Below are 21,349 nucleotides of genomic sequence, written 5' to 3'. Positions count from 1 at the left end.
TCCAGTGAAATATATTTATGTTTGTGGTTGTAATGTGACAAAATATGGAAAAGTTCAAGGGGTATGAATACTTTTGCAAACCACTGTATGTCTTTATTAGAGGTATCAATCTCAGTTACACAAAAGGGCCAAAATTCAAACCTTGGTCCAACCCAAGGGACAATCTTTGTCAATATTCATTGAAAAAAATGTTGTCAAACAAATTATTCCTATAGAAATACAATTGACAAATTATATTTTATGTATTTAGAACATCCATAACCCAACAAATAAAGAAAAAAAAATGATTACATTTAAAAATATAGAAAGAGATAATTAAAGTCGATTCTCAGTTGCTTTTTGTTTTTCCACACTAAACTTGAAGATTTCTGGGGGCAAAAAATCATTTTCTTAGCTTAAAAGCTGACAAACTGTCATGAATGATTACATACAGTGACAAACATAGAAATCATAAAACTATATTTTACATTTATTGAATTACCTTTGGGGCCGAATAAATTGTTAACGAGGGCCTGATTTGGTCTGCGGGCCTTGAGTTTGACACATGGTCCTCATGAACCTGTACCTCATGGCAGAACTTATCGCTGTACACTAGAATAAAGTCAGTTTGTTTTCTTTCTGCAGGACAATGCTGCCCAATGCACACAGACTGCATGAGGGACTGCAATAGCCATGTGATGATTCCTGCTTTTTATAATGAAAACCAAGATAAGAGTTGATTTCTGAAGACGGGTGGAGTGGGGGTTCTGCTGGAGCTTCTACTATCAATAATACACAAGCGTCAACTTCTGTTGCTCATAACGTTTTTAGCAAATGTCCCTCTAATTTTACGAGAGCCTTCAGCAATCAATCAAGACACTTTTACCGCTGTGACTAAACAATAAAATGTATCAATCAAGTAGTTTCACCGAGGTAGTCCTCATAGCACACAATCAATGGAAATCCAACTTAAATTCAAATTCACTTTATCATTAAAAGATCTCCAAGAACCTTTTTTAAAAGCATTTATTTAATTTGCACAGTCTGATTTGACATTGTCCATTACTTTTTCTTTCTTTCTTTTTTTTCTTTTTGCTTAGGAGGAAGATGATAAGAAAACTACTTTTTATAAAAAATCGCTTCAACTTATGTTAACGCTCAGCTCATTGAACCTTTCAAACTGCACAGAGCTTATTTTTAGAGGAAAACCTTACAGGCATGCGAGACTGAATGGAAGGAAACTGTTTTTGTACACTGTTTACACTGACTCAATATTCACACCTGTATAGTGCATCGTTCTGCATGACTGTCTTAGATTAGCCTGTAGCCGCCCCCGCAAAGGGAAGAACATTCCTGAAGCATCTTGTTTGTTGAAAAAGTAAAAAGAAAACAGAAGCGTGTCACTTTTAAGGTATCTGCAGGATTTTATGTCTGTTCTGTTTGTCTTTTTACATATGTTTGTGCCTTGATATCTGTTTACACTTGTTCTTTAGAGACGTGCAAACTCCATGTTGTGAAATTAGGGCTATTTCTACTCCACCTAAGTTCACAAAGAAAATGACATGATTTCAGATACAGCGTTGCACAGAAACAAACGGATGATAATCGTTCATTAATGTTAATATTAAAGCCATTCACTTGTTTGATGTAAATAAAGTTTGACCACATTAAATTCTAGCTGCTGTGTGATATGTTCAGAGAAAATATTATGTTCCTTCATCCTTAGCCAAAATGTATGAACTCAGGCATAGAGTGTGATTAATTTCCCATAAAATAGTAAATAAGTAATTAAAAAATGCAAGAACAAAATCATGTAAGAAAGCAATAAGCCAACATGTAAGTAGTGCAAAAAAAAAAAAAAAACAACTAGTGAATTTTCAGATGTCAGTTTTGTGCTGCTTCTGCACAAATATAGGCTAAAAATGTATTTATGTATACAAATCTAAACGTAAAGTATAATTAATTTCTTGAAGGCATTTTTTCCTGTATTTTTCTTGTAGATGTTTGTTTCATTTCTACGTTGCAGTTTTCTAATTTAAGATTTTTTTATTTACTAAATAAGCACAACTCCTCTTCACACAACATCCCTGACAAATGTGTTCATTTGAATCTTTAACTGTTTCCTAATTATATTTAAAACTTTCTTTGCACAATTATAAAACGTCACCCCTCTGCTTGTGTTTTCATATCATATTGAAATGTAATTAATCAGATTTATTAGTTTAGATTTAGCAGAAGTTATTGAAATACAAGATGTAGATTTAGGACAGTAGTTCCCAAAGTTCTGAGTCATGAAAGAACAAGAGGGGTCTTGACAAGATAGGAATCAACAACAAAATTGCAAAAAAAGGGATATTTAGCCTCAACTGTTAAAAATAAAAACAGTAGTCATAAATAGATCATAAGTACAAGAAGTTTGTGAACCAGTGGATTAAACGGCACTGCATGTATGTCTGCAAACAACAGCCAGCCTCGAGTTGAGTTTTTGCATCTGATGAACAAGAAAACAAATGTTTGCATTAAAACATGTGAGGGGCAACAGGAACCAGAAGGTGGTGCTATTTAGATTTCACTAAAATCTGTGCAATGAATTTTGATCAAACTGAGAACTTTTACAAACTCTGTAAAACACACAACAGGATGAAGCTGACATTTTTTGACATTTCAAAAAACTGAAGTAACTTGACACACTTAACATTTTAGCATTGACAAAATACAATTAGGGTTACACTAAGTAATTTATTTACATTTGTTCAATGGTTAAAATATTAGGTGTGACAGATTATTTCAGTTTTTTAAAGTTGAGTCAGTGTTTTATTGGTTTCTGTGCATTCTGAGCCAGACTGTATAGATTAAAACTTTAAAACATGACATTTTAAAATAAATGTCTTCAATTTTCACCAATTAAGGACAGAGTTGTAACAGTGTTTGTCTTAAGAATTTTCAACTTTTAAAAATATTGGAACTACGCCAACTGATTAAACAAAAAAAAAACATCTAAAATAATAAGTTATTTGGTATCAGATGGAAACAGACTGGGCAGATCCAGATGTGAAGTCCCAGCTGTAGTTTCCACAGCAGGAACAATGAGGAAGGGGATCCTGTTTCAGGCGGCCTCTCATTGGCTGATTCTGTCGATGCTCAGAACTGATTGGCTGCAGCAGAAAACTCAGCACTGTCAAATTCGGCCGACGGCCCATGGACTGGATCCAGAGGAGAGCAGATACACAGAGACAGATCACCTCCAATCAGCTGGTGGACTTGTTGACTTTTACCATTGTTGTTCTTGAACTACACGTAGAAGTAAGTTTTATTACATTTCAAGTGTTGTTTTAAGGAAAATGCATGAACTTTTATTGTTAAATATCCTTACACTTTTGTTTTATTCCAGAAGAAAACCGAGCTTGTGAACTACACTGCAAATACTACAGGGAATGGTAAGCTGATTACTTTTTCTCTGATTACTTATCTAGATAGATTTAGATGCTGAAATATAGGCACTAAAACAACTGGATTCAGGATTTTTTATTTTTTATGATTTCAGCAACACTGGAGCATTTTATCTCCCCCAAGTTAGTTGCCTTTTGCTAAATGCCTGAATCACCTCTTCTCTTTGTGTGAGAGCAGTCAAGAAGATCGGGGCACTTTAATTGACCACAGAGCGGCCCTGTGGTTGTCTCTTTAAGTCTGATAAGTTTTTCTCAAGGACCAAATGGTTCAGCACCCACAGCTGTGATAACATCATTGTAGTAACACCACTGCTCCGAACCAAACACACGCAGGACACCAGGGCTTGACTAAACTGTCTGTGACACAGACTTGTTGACACAATAGGGGTTTTTCAACAATTGTATAGAATAAATGAATTTAAGAGTCAGTTATGATTCAGAAAACTGGGGTTGAAAAAGAATACTCATCCTGACGAGTACAGGATTTGTGTGTAATTCCATGAGGCTTCCATCATTTCCTGCTTCATTATACACACCATTCAACATCCTGTGRGGCTAAAAGAGTCCAGAGATGAGATGTGAGCCTGAAAGCTTCAGTCCAAAGTGTTCTTGAAGGCAGGACTGTTTTTTTTTCCAACATCTGACAAAGTTCTCTGCATTCTGAACGTTTCATTTTCTGGTCTTCATAAAGCTGCTCTGAAGGTTTGTCAGGATTTGTTATATGACTGCAAAGCTGAGTGACCTCAGCTGGTAAAAATCTTTTTGGCTCAGTTCTGTTGCACTTGGTCGTATCTCAGCTCCACCAGCTGAGGCACAGTGGGGATGATTGAGCTCTGTTTGCTGCAATACATGATTTAGTTGACTTTAAAGCAATTCTTCATGTTTATTTGTGCTGTTTCTTCTCGTGTAGCTGTGTTTTGGAAATTCCACCGAGTGCYTCCGGGACCAGATGCAGTCCATGATGAGATCCTTGCAGGACCTGAAGCAGATAGGCAGGCCCAGGCCCCTGAGTGAACCCTGCCCCCAGTCGTTCATCGTCACAAGGCGCTGCAAACAGAGGGCACAGCAGGAGCGGCTAACCCGCCTCCGGGTTTCTGATGCCAGTGTGGCCAGCACCTACGACTCTGCCTGCTGCCTGGCCAACCCACTGGAGCAGGAGGAGGAAGAGCAGCAGGAGCACGAACGCCTGACCCGAGGCTCCCCCAGCAGCGAGAAGAGCGTCGATTTGGACTCAGGTTTCTCAGAGGCTTCCTGGCAGGATGAGGGCGTGGTGCTGAGGAGGACCAGAAACGTGCGAGTTTCCTCCTCGGCCTGCGTCCGCACGCATCGGATCCGGCCCAAATCCACGTCTGACGCCTGCCTGGAGCGCTGGACGTCTTTTGAAGCCGGTGACGCGGAGGACTGGGCGACCTCTCTGCTCAGCCGCAGTAGAAACAGACAACCCCTGGTTCTGGGGGACAACAGTTTTGCTGACCTGATACAGAACTGGATGGACCTGCCAGACTATCCAGAGCCAACGGAGCTGAAGCCCAGCGGAGGCCGGCGTCTCGCAAAGGACATTTTGGGAAACATGAGGCGGAAGCTGGCGGGGATGTCTAAAGGCGTGGAGCTGAGGACGAGGCCGGCAGAGTCCACGAGGCCGAGCAGAGCTGCAGACGCTCTCCAGCGGAGGTCCTGTCCTGTGGGATTTGAGGCTCTGAAACCTTTCTTTCATCAGTCTCACACGGGGCTGCACGAACCCGACTCAGACTTCTACAAGTTCACAGCTCTCATGGAGACAGGCAGCCGGCACCCCATCATATGCAATGACATCATTGGATACATTTAACCAGGACAACAGCACCCAGAGACTCATCTGTTTACACAGACTTCACCCAGAGTTTTGTATTTAAAGTGGRAATTTTTGAAGAAATAAAAAATACTTATTAAAATATATTTAAAAAGGTCATTTTTTTATTTAGCCATATCTGAATGACTGAATAAGTTTCATAAAAAAAGAGCTCCTACGMGTAAAGTGTCAATGTCAGATTTTTAAACTAGAAAAAAAAATTTTCTGGTGCGCACAACTCAAATTTCCTTACAAAAAAGGGAAAAGAGTAAATGGGTGCTCGGTTCTGAAGAATCATTAAAATGGGATAACCAGCACTCCAAACACGACCATGTTTTTAATCAGAGCAGAAAACAGGACATGTTTCGGCTACATGCAGTCGTCAACTTGTTCTACATCACTTATTTCTACAAGGTGACGACGGCATGTAGCCGAAACATGTCCTGTTTTCTGCCCTGATTAAAAACATGGTCATTTTTGGAKTGCTGGTTATCCCATTTTTAAGATTTTTAAACTAAACATTTTTAACGAAAACAACAGCACTGTATCCATTTGTTCAAACTTTGAAAATTCATTTTATGAACAAATATATACTAAATTGCAAAATGTCTCCCAGCCTCTGTAGTGTGAGTAACTCTCAGCTATTACCACACTTAATTTTAGTTCACTATCTTATTCACAGACATTTTTGTCTTGGCTAATATCAGTTAATTGAGGTATCCCTCTTGGATTGGATTGGCTTTAAAAGTTCATTAGTTGTAGATGTAAATCCGGTGATTATTTTCTGTTTGCTTCATTAAAATCCACCCAGTGGTTTGTGAGATGTTTTGCTAACAGACCAAAAGGTTTGACCTTTGTACAAACACAGACTGGGAAAAAAGAAACATTAAAGTGCCTGTGACATCAAAACTTTTGTAATAATGCATAAACACTTTTTTGGAAAGATAACACTGAGAACATTTTATGAAATAAATTTCATGCTGCTGAGATGAACAGTTGTTGAGATATTTGCAGGTGAAGTAACAGGAAGTGATGTCAAAGGGGAATGTCTGCATGAAAACAGAGCTAAGCTAAAATGCTCAACAGCCCAGACTGTGGAGAGGAATCTAATGTTTTAGCTCATTTTGAGTCGCTATCAGACAGAAAAAAAAGAGTCAGAGTTCAAATGATAATGTTTCAACAAACAAAGACCAGTGTGTTCTTTTTCTTAAAGGAGTTCCCCTTTGATGTCACTTCCTGTTTCCCTTTTGCCAAGCCAAGTTCAAAAGAAAATGATTCAATTATGTGTCCAAATGGGTAAAACGATGTGTGGTATGCCAAGTTTCTTAAATAGAACAAAGTTTTCTTTGACTTTTTGTATCTGAAGGACAAACATGCCACAGGCACTTTAATAAACATCTTTAGCAAAGTGAGTTTCATAAGTGAAGTACACATAAAAACTAAAAATATTGTTAAAACCAATTTTAATCACAACTTTTAATCTTTGTTTTACAATCACTGTTAAATCATAACTTTAAAAGATAATCAGCAGAACATAATTCAAATAGACAACTAGAGGAATATCTATCAGTGAGATCATTTAAGAGTGCAAAAAGAAACACTGTGAGGTCGAATGTGAGGGCAGGAAACACAAACCATCTGAGGACAGATGAAGCTTTTCCTGCACCCCCTCTGTAGTCGACTCTAACCTGAGACAAACCAGCTTCAGCATCAGAGAATCTTCACATCTCTGGGAATTTTTGAGAAAACTATCATTTAAAAAAACACGGTAAGGAGTGCTTAACAATAAACACTGACAAGAAAAAGATACCCCGAGCCATTTAAAAACCATTCACATTTCAGAATCAGTAAACAACAGCTTTAAAAGTCAAGTCATTCGTTATATTTCATGATCTCTCAGCAGTGAGGAGCTTGTAGAAACTCTGAGTCATCTGCATCACATGAGCCGGTACCTGATGGTTGGTACCGTCTCGGAGTCTTCATCTTCCTCAAATGATGGAATCAACTCCAGGACCTTCTTATGAGAGGGGATGTCTGCCTTTGTTACCATTCTTACCACGTCAGACACACTGCAAAAAGAAATATGCATCATGTTATTTTCATACGAAGAAACACAGAATTAAATAATAATAACAAAAATAATAATATCAAAAAGAAAAAATAAGTAGGTCCTCTGGATGGGTTCTTCTTTAGTGAAACGTTTCGTCTCTCCTCCAAGAGACTTCTTCAGTCTGATGAGTTTCAGGTGAACTCAGCCTTATAAGCCCTGCCTCCACATGGTGGACAAACAGGTTAGTCATATGCAAAAGAGGGCCATCGCCTAACAATAGGCTTGATTAGCTCTATTGTTAGAAACAATTAGTTAGATAGATAGTTAGATAGAGAGGAACGGTGGTTTGAGAGAGGAGTAAAGGAAGCCATCTTTGAGACGAAAAACGGTCCACCATTAAACAGAGGTGGAGGCCTTCGTGTCCAGTTGTCTTCCTCCTACAACGCTGTTATTGCAAGTATGACTCAGCCCCCTGTGAGCAAAAGGTGTGAATCAGGGCCCCAATGATACCAACACAAAGAGGGAAAAAAAACAGACAAAAACAAGGAGATGTTGAGCCCCGCCTGCCTGCACTCACTACACACATAACACCAAATAACCACAACTGAAGCATCCAAATCAATAATTCAGGTGATGGAGCACATGACCCTCTATGAACAATAGAGCTAATCAAGCCTATTGTTAGGCAATGGCCCCCTTTTGCATGTGACTAACCTGTTTGTCCACCATGTGGAGGCAGGGCTTATAAGGCTGAGTTCACCTGAAACTCATCAGACTGAAGAAGTCTCTTGGAGGAGAGACGAAACGTTTCACTAAAGAAGAACCCATCCAGAGGACCTACTTATTTTTTCTTTTTGATTTCTTCTACCTGGATTACTGAGATGCATCAGGACAATAATAATAATAATTTAACAGTTTTGTGCAAGAAACTAAAATCTTTCACCTTCTTGGAAACTAATTTCACTAAGTTTTCCTTTAAATTTCATTTTTTTCTATCAGTTTTTGTGTTTTTGTGGCTCGACACAGGAAGCTTGGAGTAGGGCGGCTGCACAGGAAGTGACTACTGAAGCATTTGTCATGTGGATACTGCCCCCCACCCCGCCTCCTCCCGACCGCTGGTCCCTGCAGCCTAATCTAACCAAAACACCGCCTCCCCAGAGACTCGAGTGTCAAAATAATCACCCATATACACAGTTTGTGCTCTTCCCAAAGCTTTGAATTTTCAAACCACTCAAATATTGCATGCAAACTTACTGATTGCACATATTTATCCTGTCGCGAAAGTATTTAAACACTCCCCCCGCAGGGTCCATATTCTGTTGTGCTTAAGTTTTTTTTGAATGACAGGAAGATTTCACAGCACAAGGCAGCTGATTCGTTCGCCCCGAGGCTTCATCAAAGGCGCGCAGAACTGAGCAGGCCTGAACGGATCGGCTTCTGGGATGCCGAGCTTCACCCCGGTTTAACTCTTGAACGCTCGTCCTCGACAAACAGAAACCCGAGGAGGCGACTCGGTCATCTGTGTTCAGCGACGCGTGAGTGAGTGTCAACAGGCCCGGAGGAAACACCTCATCCTGCCATTAGTCTCTCTAAACAAACAAAGGAGCACTGCGTTCTGTGATTTGGTTTGTGCATGTGGGAGGGAAGCCATGTGCATCGTGTCTGCGAGTCGTACCTCATCTTCAGCCTGTCTTCGTGTCCATTGTAAAGGATAGCAGGTCCGTAGAATAGACTGCAAATGTTCAAGCCATGCATTTCCTGCACAAAAACATTGCATTTGATTAAACATGCAGCACAGCATTCCTAAATAATTACTGCTCCATATACTGACAACAGAATAGAAATAAGCATTTCTCAGAGCAGAGGCTGCAAAGATAAAAATAAACCAGCTGTGTTTGTGGAGGAAACAAACACTGAGCATCATCACATCAGCATCATTCCATGTTGACAACAGTGTTTTCCTGTGAAACGTGCAGCGAGACAAGGCAGGATGTGACACTGACAGCTCAGGTTCATGGGTTACATTTCAGCGCGACAGTGACCACAGATAGCATAGTGCTAAGAAAACACAGGAGTGCCTTTAGGAAAACTCTGAAAATCTTGCAGAGACACAAACAGAGTCTAGACATGAACTCAGTCAGGCATCAGGCAAGAGGCCTGAAAAATGCCTGAACCGACGCTGCTCAACCAGCCTTGTTGAAACTTGACATCTCCAACAAATAGAATGGAGGAAATCTCCAGAAAGAAGCGTGCACCGCTTGTGGAATGATGCTCAAACACATCTGATCATCGTAGAACTCTTTAGCAGCTTCTTTAGCAGAGTTTATTAATAAATTCAGCTGGTGTTGAGGAAAAAAATGGCATAGTCGTTTTAGTCAATCCTTGAAAATACTGTTTTGTGCAATCACTAGTGATATCATGAGAGTTCATGTTTAGAGTATGTGTTGTGAAAGACTTTCAGCTACTACCAAATAAAACTTTAGCTCAACATCTGTTAAACTGACTGAATTATAGTCATTTTTAAATTTGTTAAAAGTAGTTAGCTGTGGCAACAATCTTGAATTGGATTGACTCGACAGATAACCGTCCATTGATTACTTCCTGAAAGTTCCAATATAAACCATCAAGTGTTTCATGAGATATTTTACTAAGAGACAGAGCTGACATCAAATCGTAAATGACAATATTTTAGAGTTCAGAAGATGTATCCGTCTCCGCTGCAGCACAAAACCTTAGGCTAGCATCTGTAGCTGGAGTTTGAAAACAATCAAAAAGAAAAAATAAGTAGGTCCTCTGGCTGGGTTCTTTAGTGAAACGTTTCGTCTCTCGTCCAACAGACTTCTTCAGTCTGATGAGTTTCAGGTGAACTCAGCCTTATAAGCACTGCCTCCACATAGACAAACAGGTTAGTCACATGCAAAAGAGGGCCATCGCCTAACAATAGGCTTGATTAGCTCTACTTAGTCACATGCAAAAGAGCATCCAAAGCATCCAAACCAATAATTCAGGTGATGGGGCACATGACCCTCTATGAACAATAGAGCTAATCAAGCCTATTGTTAGGCGATGGCCCTCTTTTGCATATGACTAACCTGTTTGTCCACCATGCGGAGGCAGTGCTTATAAGGCTGAGTTCACCTGAAACTCATCAGACTGAAGAATAGAGATGGGATAAATGGCTCTTTGAAGGGATCCGGATCTTGGGGAGCCATTTGTTTCATAGAGCCGTTCGATTTTGAACGTATTGCATCATCACGTAGGGAAATATGTCATCAAGTAGCCGTACATAATGACGTAATCCCATCACATGGGTGGAACCATGTGTTTGTCAAGAGGAAATCCCTCTCCCCCTTTCACCGTGAGCCTCTGTACTCCACAACTCCGCCTGTTTTCCGTGAAAAAGCAAATCGGGAGCAATTTAAGTATGAAAAAATAAAGATTATATGTGGAATAAAAGAAATAAAACTACAAATGGCTCGTTACTGCCCGCGAGTCGGCTCCTATCGTTCGTTGTAAAGAGCCGTTCAAAAGATTCGGATCGTTCGCGAACGTCACATCTCTACTGAAGAAGTCTCCTGGACGAGAGACGAAACGTTTCACTAAAGAAGAACCCATCCAGAGGACCTACTTATTTTTTTTTTTTGATATTTTTTTTTACCTGGATTACTGGTCCATCAGGACAAGTTTGAAAACACAGCATTCTGCAGGGTGATGGTGCACACATCCTAATTAAATGCTTGATTGATGCAACATGCTTCTTGATTCCAGAGTTTGAAAAATGTACTTAAAATACAATTTATAGAGAGAAAATCAGTTTGCAATTTTTTTTTGCTGCAGTTTTTCTTGCATACACTGCCTTTGTCGTTCATTTTAATAAGAAGATTGTTGCGTGCAATAAATAAAAACGTAAATTTAGGAAAACAAATTATATACAATTTTTTGCCTGTGTGTGTTTTTCTTTTTTTTTTCTTTTTTTTTTTTGGTGTACCTTTATATACTGGATCAAATCAGCCAGAGCCATTTCCTGCTGACTGGTGCGTCTGCCCTCAACAAGGAAGTCGTCCCACAGAGTGAATTTCTTTCCTGCAACCTGTTAACGGACACATCATATAATTACACATTATGCTGCAAAGCACTCACAGATCGAACTGACAGACGAACTACAGCTCGATGTGCAGAAAACGTGTGAGTCCATCAGAGCTTCGGACAACAGAACCAGCTGAGAACAATCAGCAACTCTGTGAAACACACCAGGAGGTCAAGAAGGTGCTTCCTCCAGTGAGACAGAGTGATTTGTTGTTGTTGCAGGGCCAAAGTCCACTTTAAATGTTTTTTTCCACTTCATACAGCTGATAGATAGAGAGAGAGAGAGAGAGAGAGAGATAGAGAGATGTATGCATTGGTTTTTTAACAGTTTGTGCTGCTCTAGCATGTTTTTGTCAGGACTTAAGTGATGCATTCTCTTAATTCATAAACACAAAAGGTGTTTTGAGGAAAAAAAATGAAAGGATTTTTATTAACTTCTCTGACTTTAGCTTCCATCATCCCTCTAATACCTTCAAATCCTACAGTTTCTCCTAAGATTAGCATCTAAAAGGTAACTATTCACATCAGGATAAACCTTTATTCTTCAAAGGAACAAAACAAATCCAGATAGATTAATATAACCCTTCCAAATATAATACCTTTACTCTAAACATCTTAATCCACAAGCTGTAATAAATAACTCAATCTGATGGAAGTGGGCCAGGATGACAGGAAAAAAAAAGTCAAAATATGTTGCCTGGTCCGTCGACCGGCTCACACACAGCCTCTGTCTGGCAAGAGAAGTTGTGAAGATCAAAACTTGGCTTGAGTTGTGAATACCAAAACCTCGACTGAACCTGGCTCTAATTATCTCTGCTCCAGCAGCCAAGGGGAACTTTTTCGACCAGCCCTCACGACTCCCACCACTTATGGGGGGTTTGGTGGTTGTGGAGACACACTGGAAGCATGCTTCTCCCAAAGTTTAAGTGAGCGTATAAATGTGCTTTTGTCCCCAGTTTGAAGACAACCCACATTTTGTTCGCAAGATGAGCATCATCACAAAGTCCGGTCAGCTCGTTTGGAATGTTTGCGGAAAGCTTGATAAGAGCCTAAACCCATTCATGAGCAGAATAAGAAACTGAAATTCACATATAAGATGTTTGTTTTTTTTCTGTAAAATGGAACCTATTCCCAAGTGGTASCAAGTCAGATAATTTCCTGACTGCTTTTGTGTGTAAATGCTGATTCTACACAATACAAAGCAGCCAAAGAGCCTATTTTTACCCCTTCTCCTCCCTTCCTCTTGCCTCTGTTACACAAATGTTGCAGGAACCTGAACCAAACTTGATATATCAGTCTTTACATGTAGTGAAGCTAACATTTTAGAGGATATAAGTAAAGAAAAAAAAAACTGCAAGAATGCTGGAACCAAGTAGGCTGCTGGAAACAATTACAACTAGTCTCCCACAAGCACAACATAACTTTTTTTAATGGAACTTCTACAATAAACACAACAATTTGCAACAAAGCAGGTTTCCTTAGGGGACGATAAGAAATGGGAAACAGAATGTTGTTTTCTTCTTGTAGAAACAGCTGAATCCTATGACCAAAGGAGTAAGATGTCACACGATTATCTGCAAACTAGATAAAGGCAATTTTTTCTTGGATTTTTTTTAATGTAGTTGATAAACTAAACAAGCTGCACTCGTAAATACAGGAATTACAGTATGATCATGGAGGAGCAGCTGTAGTACCAACAGCATCACGTACTCAGATAAAGGCTGTCGACGGTCTGAGAGGTCATCTGTTATCCTGAGGACAGCTCAAACTGGGGGCCGGTTACAGCTGCTCTTAAAGTATCCAACTTGACAAAGGCAAACAAAGATTTTCATCAGCCCTCGAGCTAAGAACAAACAATAAAACTTGTTTGCAGCAAGATTAGCCCTGAACATTAAAAAAAGCATCACAGAGCTACAGTAATTCACAGTGTTTAAGCTAAGATAATAAATATCAGGCTACAAACGAGAATGCTATTTTTAGGCCAACTGTCCAATTACAGCTAACGTTTTGTTGCGCCTGAAGCAGAACTGACAGTCGAGGTTCTGGTTGGCTGAGCTCCACCTTAAATGTCAGAGGATGAAACTAACCACTATTATAAATTTGTACACTTTTATTGTTTTCTCTGACAGTTTTAACATCATCCAATGGGCTAATTTCCTATTTTCCATAAGGTCTGTGAACAGTCTTCCCCTGACATAAAACCAATGCTTTTTTCCCCCAAAACAATAATAGAAACAAGCATTTCAACCTCAACTCCACTGCAGTATTCCAGCAGATCTAATCAATATGAACAGATATTCCAATGCAAACATCAAGCACAATGCAGAAAACATTCTTCTCTTTGTTTTGTTTTCCCTGCTTCAACAAGGCTAAATGTCAAAATTTAAAACTCCCATTATAATCATGAAACAATGTGTGTTACTAATTCTCTCTCACTGGTTGGCATTTTCAGATCTGAAGTTCCTCAACACCACACCGCAGCATGCAGAACTGCAGACTGTTTCCTCTTGTTTACAGGAAGCCTGAAGAGCTCCTGGTCTCTTCCTGAAAAGTCAGAATGCTGACGGCGATTTAAATTTTACTAAACTCACACAAACACGCAAACAGGAGCTAACGTGCACATTGCAGTTTACTTTTTCTTTAGATCATATACTAAAATCATTAAATCACAAAGTAAATCTCCCGTGTGATCTTTTAAAATAAAACAACCATCTCAAATCTGCGATTCTCCTCTACTTGCACTTCAACATGATAAAAATGACATGATCTAAAGGTTAGAGGAATCATTACGAAGGGAGTCACAATCTGAGGAAGCCTGAAGCAAATGTCACCCAGTCCCAGGGTGGATTCGGCGACTTGTCAAAGGAAATTGCTTTGCACAAATCAGTAGTTTCATAGTTTAAAACAGAGTGATTATATTTTGGGGTGTAATTATTTAAAATGTCAGCCTTTTGTTATTTTTTTGCTTACATTTAAGAAAAAGAATACCTCTAACATTTAGGATTTATTAAACAGATTTTCAAAAAGCAACGATAAAGCATCAACTCTCTCTGGATGACAGAAAATAGGAGACCCAAAGAAGGCTGTTAAATACAACATGTGTCACTGACTGATGGAGTCTTAAGATGCCTCCTCTGTACATGGTGAAGTGGGAAGGAGTGTGCAGCCAAAAGGAAGAGCAACTGACGAAGGAGCCAGACATGCTGCCAGACTGACTCGAACACAGACAGACTGGTCACTTTGCACAGATCGCTGCTTCTGGAATCAAATCTAAAATCTCCACTGAGTTTATCTTTATCTTGCCCTTTAAAACAATGGAGCACTTTTGGAGGCAGGAAGCTGAGATTAGGGGATTTACAGAAACTCCTCCTCCTGCTTCAAGTAAAACCTCTGCAGAGGCACGTTTCTCTCAGCGTCTCAACACAGAATTCCTTCAGTGGAAACAGTTTTACAGCCCACTGTGGCCAGAGGCCTGCTTCTACTGAGATAACTTTTTTTTATTTAATTAGCTTCAAAATAGGCTTTAGAGGAGGGAGATGGAGAATTTACACATCTCTTCATATCATACTTTTACTCTTCTTTTTWTCCCATTTGAATCTTCTTCTCACTTCAGGGTTCATGTCAAAGATTAGTCTTCAAATTGCCTGAAAGTCAACATGTGTTTACCTGCTACTAGCGACTGTATGTGTTTGTTTCTAAAGGCATAAATGTTTTTTTTTTTCACTTGATGTGGTAATAGTTCAGATTCTTTCTCATCACATATAATCTGAGCACTAAGTGACTGCAATACATTTTTACTTAAAGGGGACATATCATGAGTACAGAAAAGTTGACTTTAGTCTCTCCTGGTGCTGTGTAGATATCTTTATATTCTGTTTTGCTAATATCTTACAACCCATTAAGATGAGTCTGTGATGAGTCTGCTGGCCAYTTTATCACTGGATTTTAAACAACTCTGACTATATTGTTTTTCTGGTCACTTTTATCACTGGATCTAATTGCACTACAACTATATTATCATCTCTGATTACTGTATTTATTTTTTCCTTTATCCTTTGTATTTTCTTTATTTGTTATATTTTACACTTATTGCACCTTTACACCAAAGCAAATTCCTAGTCTGTGAATCCTGTTCATTGACAATGGCAATAAAACTGATTCTGATTCTGAAGTTTTCTCTGTTTTCTATAACAATTTCTGAACTATTACATCAACTTATTTGCAACAAAACAGCCAAATAMGRTCTGGACCTAGCAACTAAAATTTGGTCATCTTCACTCTCCTCTCGCTCTGATTCAGACTCTGATTCCAACATGAGAGGCTGAAAAGTTTCTGTACCGCCATGTAGTCGTAAACCTTTTAGACCAGTCTGGAAGCTGGAACGGGATGACACGTGAAGTTCCTCATTTGCATTTAAAGGGGCAGCCTCAAAGTGAGTTGATCTGAGACACATTCTTTAAAAAAATGGTGAAAAGGGGCTTGTGGAGTTACAATAAGGAAGAATTCAGACAAAAGCATTGCTGTTCCCTTTTATATAGATCCCAAATGAATAGTTTGAATGTGAAAAAAAAAAGGATTTAAAAGCAATATATGTCTCCTTTAAAATTTTGGAATGTAAGGCAGTGGGAGACATACATTATTTTCTATTCCTTTAATTTAAACAAGATTAAAATAATCAATCATTGTAAAACTACATGTGAAATATTCCTTGATGTTAAATTTAGCATCATAAAAATGTCAAATAATTGGGAGCAGTTAGCACGTCTCATGAAAACCATCTGTTTATGTTTTCACGCAAAGCCTGTTTCTCCTTTTTACTGTTACAACAAGACAACATGACCGTCATGTACAATGTGCCTTTATCTGTGCTGGCAGTGTCTTCTGCTGTTCCAGCAGTATTGATCACCGGTGGCCTGCAGTGAAGACACAGAYGGCTGAGATCTCCAACTGTTCACTCAACTCTGCAATTGTTAAAATCCAGAAAGATAAAAGGAGAGCAACCTTTAAATGTGACACAAAAAGTAGACATCTATCAGTGAACTAAATGTTTTAAGTTGAGATGCAGTGTATGACTGCTAACTTGTGTGGTTCTGTCTCAGGGTGGAGGAGGTGCAGGACACGGACACTTCTTAGCCGAGTGCAGAGTTTGACACACACTTTGCTTTTGAAAGGCTTTCATTGACGTGTAAAACAACAAACAGAAACTCTCAATGTGACTGTCTTTCAAATGAGAAGGTAACCTCCATCTGACTGAAAAAGACCCCAGGGAGAAGTACAGAGYCTATAAAACTCTGACAAATGGGTTGTGGACATGCTGAAACATGAAGAAAGACTCAAGCAGCAAATGTTGAAGAGGCTGATGCTGGATTGCAAAACAATTAAAATCAAAATAAATTCTGTTGTTTTTCTTTCAGCTGCTCACTTCTTCAGAGGTCAAACTTCACATAAATGATTTAGCAACTGTTTATATGCAGGATGCCTTTCCTGATGCAACCTGGGCTCAAACCTGCCGCATCAGGATTACGAGAACGTCTATCTATCCACCCATCTACCCACCTTAGTCAACACACAAAGGAAAAGTGCGCAGGTGCAAAATAAACTGAGTTTTAAGAAATATTCATTTTGAAAAGAAAAAAAAACCACAATAAAATGGCATAATACAAGCGGGTGAGACGTTATAAGATTATTTGAGTCACCATACGCATTTTGAAAAAAAAATACACATCCCTACTAGATAAGTGTAGTTTTCACATTCACTGGATTTACGACTGCAGCAGAGTAAAATATGAATTTATTTATAAAGACCCACTGTTAGCAGTCATGACCGTGCTTGAGGAGGAATCTTTTGATGCAAAACCCAGAAGAACAGTGACACATGTTTGAACCCTGATGTCCAAGTAAAACTCATCTCACGGTGTGCACCATTCCTCTGGATTAAATATGTAGGAGAGAAGAGGGTATATTGGGATGGTATACTGGGGATGATTTCAAAGAGTGGCGAGACAAAATGCCTGAAGCTTTTTAACGTGGCTAAATGGAGGCGATGCATGCTGAGTTTATGAGCTGTAGAACACTCTCCACTGAAGTAAAGGTCTTCACATCCACATTTCCAGCTTGGACATTTATTTGTATTATTATATGTATCTTCTGGTATTTTTTTATTTATGTTTTCTCTCTTTTGTACAAAACTCCTATCTGATGCTGCACAAATCCATACCCCATTTATAGCTGTATATTGACACAATGATCTATGAGGAGCCAAAACAGCAGGTATAAAACAATAAAGCATGAAACAACAAGTGGCTTAACACCATATGGGCAACCAATACAAAATCAACAAATAAACCCYTGGAAAATAACAGAAGGCACAAGCCATTAATGTTGATCACAGATTAGTCATTATCCCATGAGCACTATTCATGTCTGCGTCTTGAGTTACAAACTGCACAATGTGGTCCTTTGGGAATCCGGAGGGCCCTGGATCATGTTCACCCCTGTTTCTTTACAGACACAGCCTGAGGAGGCCAACAAAGATTTACCCACATGTGAGGTAAGCCTACCCTCTTTGCTGTCCCTCTCTCTTGAAGCTATTCTCTGCTCTGACAGATGTGTCCCCTTCAATTATGCAAGAACTCTAATTGCAAACCAATTGGTATGGTGGCATTTCCTTTCTGCAAGTAAATCAACAAATTACCTGCACACAGAATTGTGCTAGAATCACTGGTTTTGGTTTATAAATGCATATACGGGTAAATAAATTGTGAATGCAGAAGCAAAGATACTGTATGAGCCTAACCTCATCCTGGACCAAGAAAGTTCACACCATGTTTTCTGGTTTTCTTAATACATTGCTGCCTGTGGAGACCTGTGAGTGAAAGGGCACAAAACTGGGACCAGGGTGGAGTTTAGGTGCACAGGTAAGGAAACTGAAAGTATTTTGATGGAGCACAATCAGGAGGAAAGTAAAAACAGCATACACTGGGACTGAGAGCCGGGCCATCTGTTGCAATGACGGAGGATCAGTTCATTTAAAACACAGCTGAAACATGTCTTYGTCTTGCCTCAGATGGCCTTTCTGGATTTTATTAAAGCTCACAGCTGCAGGAAAACAACTTTTATTAATCTCCTCTGCTCTCAAGCTATCAATTAGACCATTTTCCTCCATACATCAGTCACCCATTTGGTACAAAATTGCCACCTTCTGTAATTGTTTCGTGATTGACACCAGCCAAACAGATGCGACTCACTGTGATAAAACACTGTGGAAAACTGCCAAGCTGCATTGCCTTTGGGGATAAATAAAGTTGTCTAAAACTGAATCTGATATTATTGTGTGCTTACACACTGCAAGTGTTGTGAAACCAGCTGACTGACAACACACATTAGACAAAAATGTTTCTACAGATGTGAAACAAAATATCTTAACTACAGAATAAAAGTCCAGTTTTGTTAATATAAAATATCTACCATGTCTCAGATGACTGCAATCCTTCATTCCAGCTTTCAAACACAGAGAACACCAACAAACCCATCTTATACGTGACACTTCAAAGGCACACATAGAAACCAACAAAGGTCGTTTTAGTGATGAATGTAATTGTTCTTTTACATGCAACTGCTGAGAAATATAACAATGCTTTCATTAACTAACTTCTTTGCAGTATTTGATAATTCATGTGACTTACAGCCAGTTTGATGATTTTTCCCCAATAACCACTGTCTGGTGGAAAAAACAGTGAATTGAATCAGTTAAATGTGTGCTATAAAATCAAACCACCTGAAAAACATCAGATATTTTCATGCAACAGTTACACACAAATAAAAAGTGGGTGGRTTTCCCTCACTGAATAATCGTTCATGCCTGTAAATAATGTAGAGTAGTGTAGTAGAGACAGGACTACTCTAATCTTCTGGCACATCTGATGCGAGTATTTCCGCTCTCACATGCAGCTCATTTAGGAAAAATTTTTTTTGTAGACCACAGATGGGAACATAAGAACAAGGTTTTCCTGTGTACATCTATGCACAGACTTTTTTGCAGGCATTTTCAGCCATTGAAGATTTTTTTTTTTTTAATTTGACAGACTTCCTATGTTTTTAAAATTGTGGCCTTGGTTTCCCAAGTAAAAGACACAATGAAGAAGATTGTGCTGCAGTGTTGAGCAGTCAAGGACAACCACCGGTGTGTTTATATATTTCCACCCCCCATCCAGAGAAGAGAAGCAGCGGGGGAGAGCCAAGCCAACTTCCTATTTTGGGAAACAGCTGCTTTAAAACAAGCTGTGGAAAATGATCGCGGTATTGTGAGACTGACTCGGATTTTCTATAAAGTTTTCAAAACGAGCAGTTCCAACAGTGTCAGTTCTGAGGAGTCATGACAGGACAGGTTGAGCTGTGGCCACTGGCAAACATCTGGCCGTGCTGTGATGTGGCATGCYTAACTTTGAGCAAACTGTGGGTGGSCTACCAGTAAAATCTGAAAGATGTGAGGGGTTGTTATTTGATGCTAATGAACGGAGTCTGATCTTGTGAGTGGAGAAGTCGAAGTCATTGCAAAAGCAATCTGAGCCTGTGATACTGCATGTCTGATCAGTGAGATTTAACAGCTGCACGTCTGCAGCTGCTTCAAAAGGCGTCAGCTAAAACCCAGCCTGAACTCAGATTAGAAAGATAAGCGTGCATCAACAAAACCACGCATTCTTTTTTTCTTTGTAGAATAATTAACGTTTTTTTCCCCCCTAATTTCCAAATGTAGCTTCTGCCTTCTACGATAGGACACAACACTGCAAAAACAATAATACTTAAAATTCTACAAACGTCTTAAAACTGTGCTATTTCTTGGTGACATAATGTCTAGACCAGGGGTCTGCAACGTTTACAATCAAAAGAGCCATTTCTGCTCCTTGCCTCACCAATAAAATATGTGGGGAGCTGCAAAACGTGCTACAACTGATTTCATAAACTGGTGGCTCATGGGCCTCTTCGAGTTGGAGGGGGTCTTTATGGCCAGTGGGGTGACATTATAAAACTACAAGTATAAAGTGAATTTTAACCGATTATTAATTATTATTATTATCTGGTCTAGTCTTTGAGAGAAACATCATACTTTACAGCGGGAAGTTGAATTACTGAAGTGGCCAACAGGCTAGTAAATGGTAAATGGTAAATGGACTGTACTTGTATAGCGCCTTTCTACCCAACGAGGATACTCAAAGCGCTTCACACTACAATCTGTGTCCTCATTTACCCATTTGCACAGCACTCTACCATATCTCCTATAAAGCTAACATGTACAATCAGCTATGGAGACTAATCAGTGCCAATCACATTCATACACTGATGGGACACATATCAGAGGCATTAGGGGTGAAGTGTCTTGCCCAAGGACACAACAACTGAGACAGCTGGAATGGGGGATTGAACCGGTGACCTTTCGGTTGCAGGACAACTCCCCTAACCACTCTGCCACAGCCGCCCATGTAGTAGCATGATATAATCCAGAGATTCTTAACCCATGGGCCGCGAGCGCCACCTTGAGGGCCTAAAAAGGACAACAGTTTTTAACTTTGGGCCGCAAAGGGCCGTGGGACCGCATTGATTTTGAATAAGGTGAAATACACTTTCTCACCACTAGTAGCAGTAGTGCGCCACTCAGATGTTTAACAATTTTTTTTAATATGTAGAAAAAAAACCTTAGAAACCTGCTGAGAACGGAAACATACTTTAAATGAAAAGTCGAAGGCAAAAATGAAAGTAACTCGTCAAAAAACACCAAGTTTTGTCACTAATATGAAGTGCAGCTTCTGTTTTTTCCATGCAATATCAAAACATTATCAAATACAGTTGCAGATACAGATATAATTTAATTTGCACTTTAATATTTTGTAGTTTATTTTTAAACATTTTGAATGTATTTTAAAGAAATGTTGAACTTGTCAAAAAGTTGTTGTTACTGTT

At 39.3% G+C, this 21,349-nt stretch overlaps 2 protein-coding genes across 2 annotated transcripts in view; one reads left to right on the top strand and one right to left on the bottom strand.

Annotated features, from left to right (window-relative positions):
- Positions 1-3,174: 3,174 nt before the first annotated feature.
- inka1b (inka box actin regulator 1b) lies at positions 3,175-5,363 on the top strand. The gene is made up of 3 exons (XM_014031789.1): positions 3,175-3,282; positions 3,371-3,416; positions 4,339-5,363. The coding sequence occupies exons 2-3, from the start codon at positions 3,414-3,416 to the stop codon at positions 5,254-5,256; spliced, it is 921 nt and encodes a 306-aa protein (XP_013887243.1). The 5' UTR covers positions 3,175-3,282; positions 3,371-3,413; the 3' UTR covers positions 5,257-5,363.
- A 1,334-nt stretch (positions 5,364-6,697) lies between these two features.
- uba7 (ubiquitin-like modifier activating enzyme 7) overlaps positions 6,698-21,349 on the bottom strand; it is a gene marked incomplete at its 5' end in the record, with an annotated part of 40,274 nt that continues 25,622 nt past the window's right edge. The window contains 3 exon segments of the mRNA XM_014031786.1: positions 6,698-7,325; positions 8,982-9,064; positions 11,295-11,396. Of these exon segments, the coding sequence (XP_013887240.1) occupies positions 7,193-7,325; positions 8,982-9,064; positions 11,295-11,396 (318 nt within the window). The 3' untranslated portion in view covers positions 6,698-7,192.

The sequence above is a fragment of the Austrofundulus limnaeus genome, unplaced genomic scaffold, assembly GCF_001266775.1.
Source record: "Austrofundulus limnaeus strain Quisiro unplaced genomic scaffold, Austrofundulus_limnaeus-1.0 Scaffold1319, whole genome shotgun sequence".
In the NCBI taxonomy this organism is placed as follows: domain Eukaryota; kingdom Metazoa; phylum Chordata; class Actinopteri; order Cyprinodontiformes; family Rivulidae; genus Austrofundulus; species Austrofundulus limnaeus.
The sequence above is the reverse complement of the archived record's forward strand: the minus strand, read 5'-3'. Positions and strand labels throughout refer to the sequence as shown.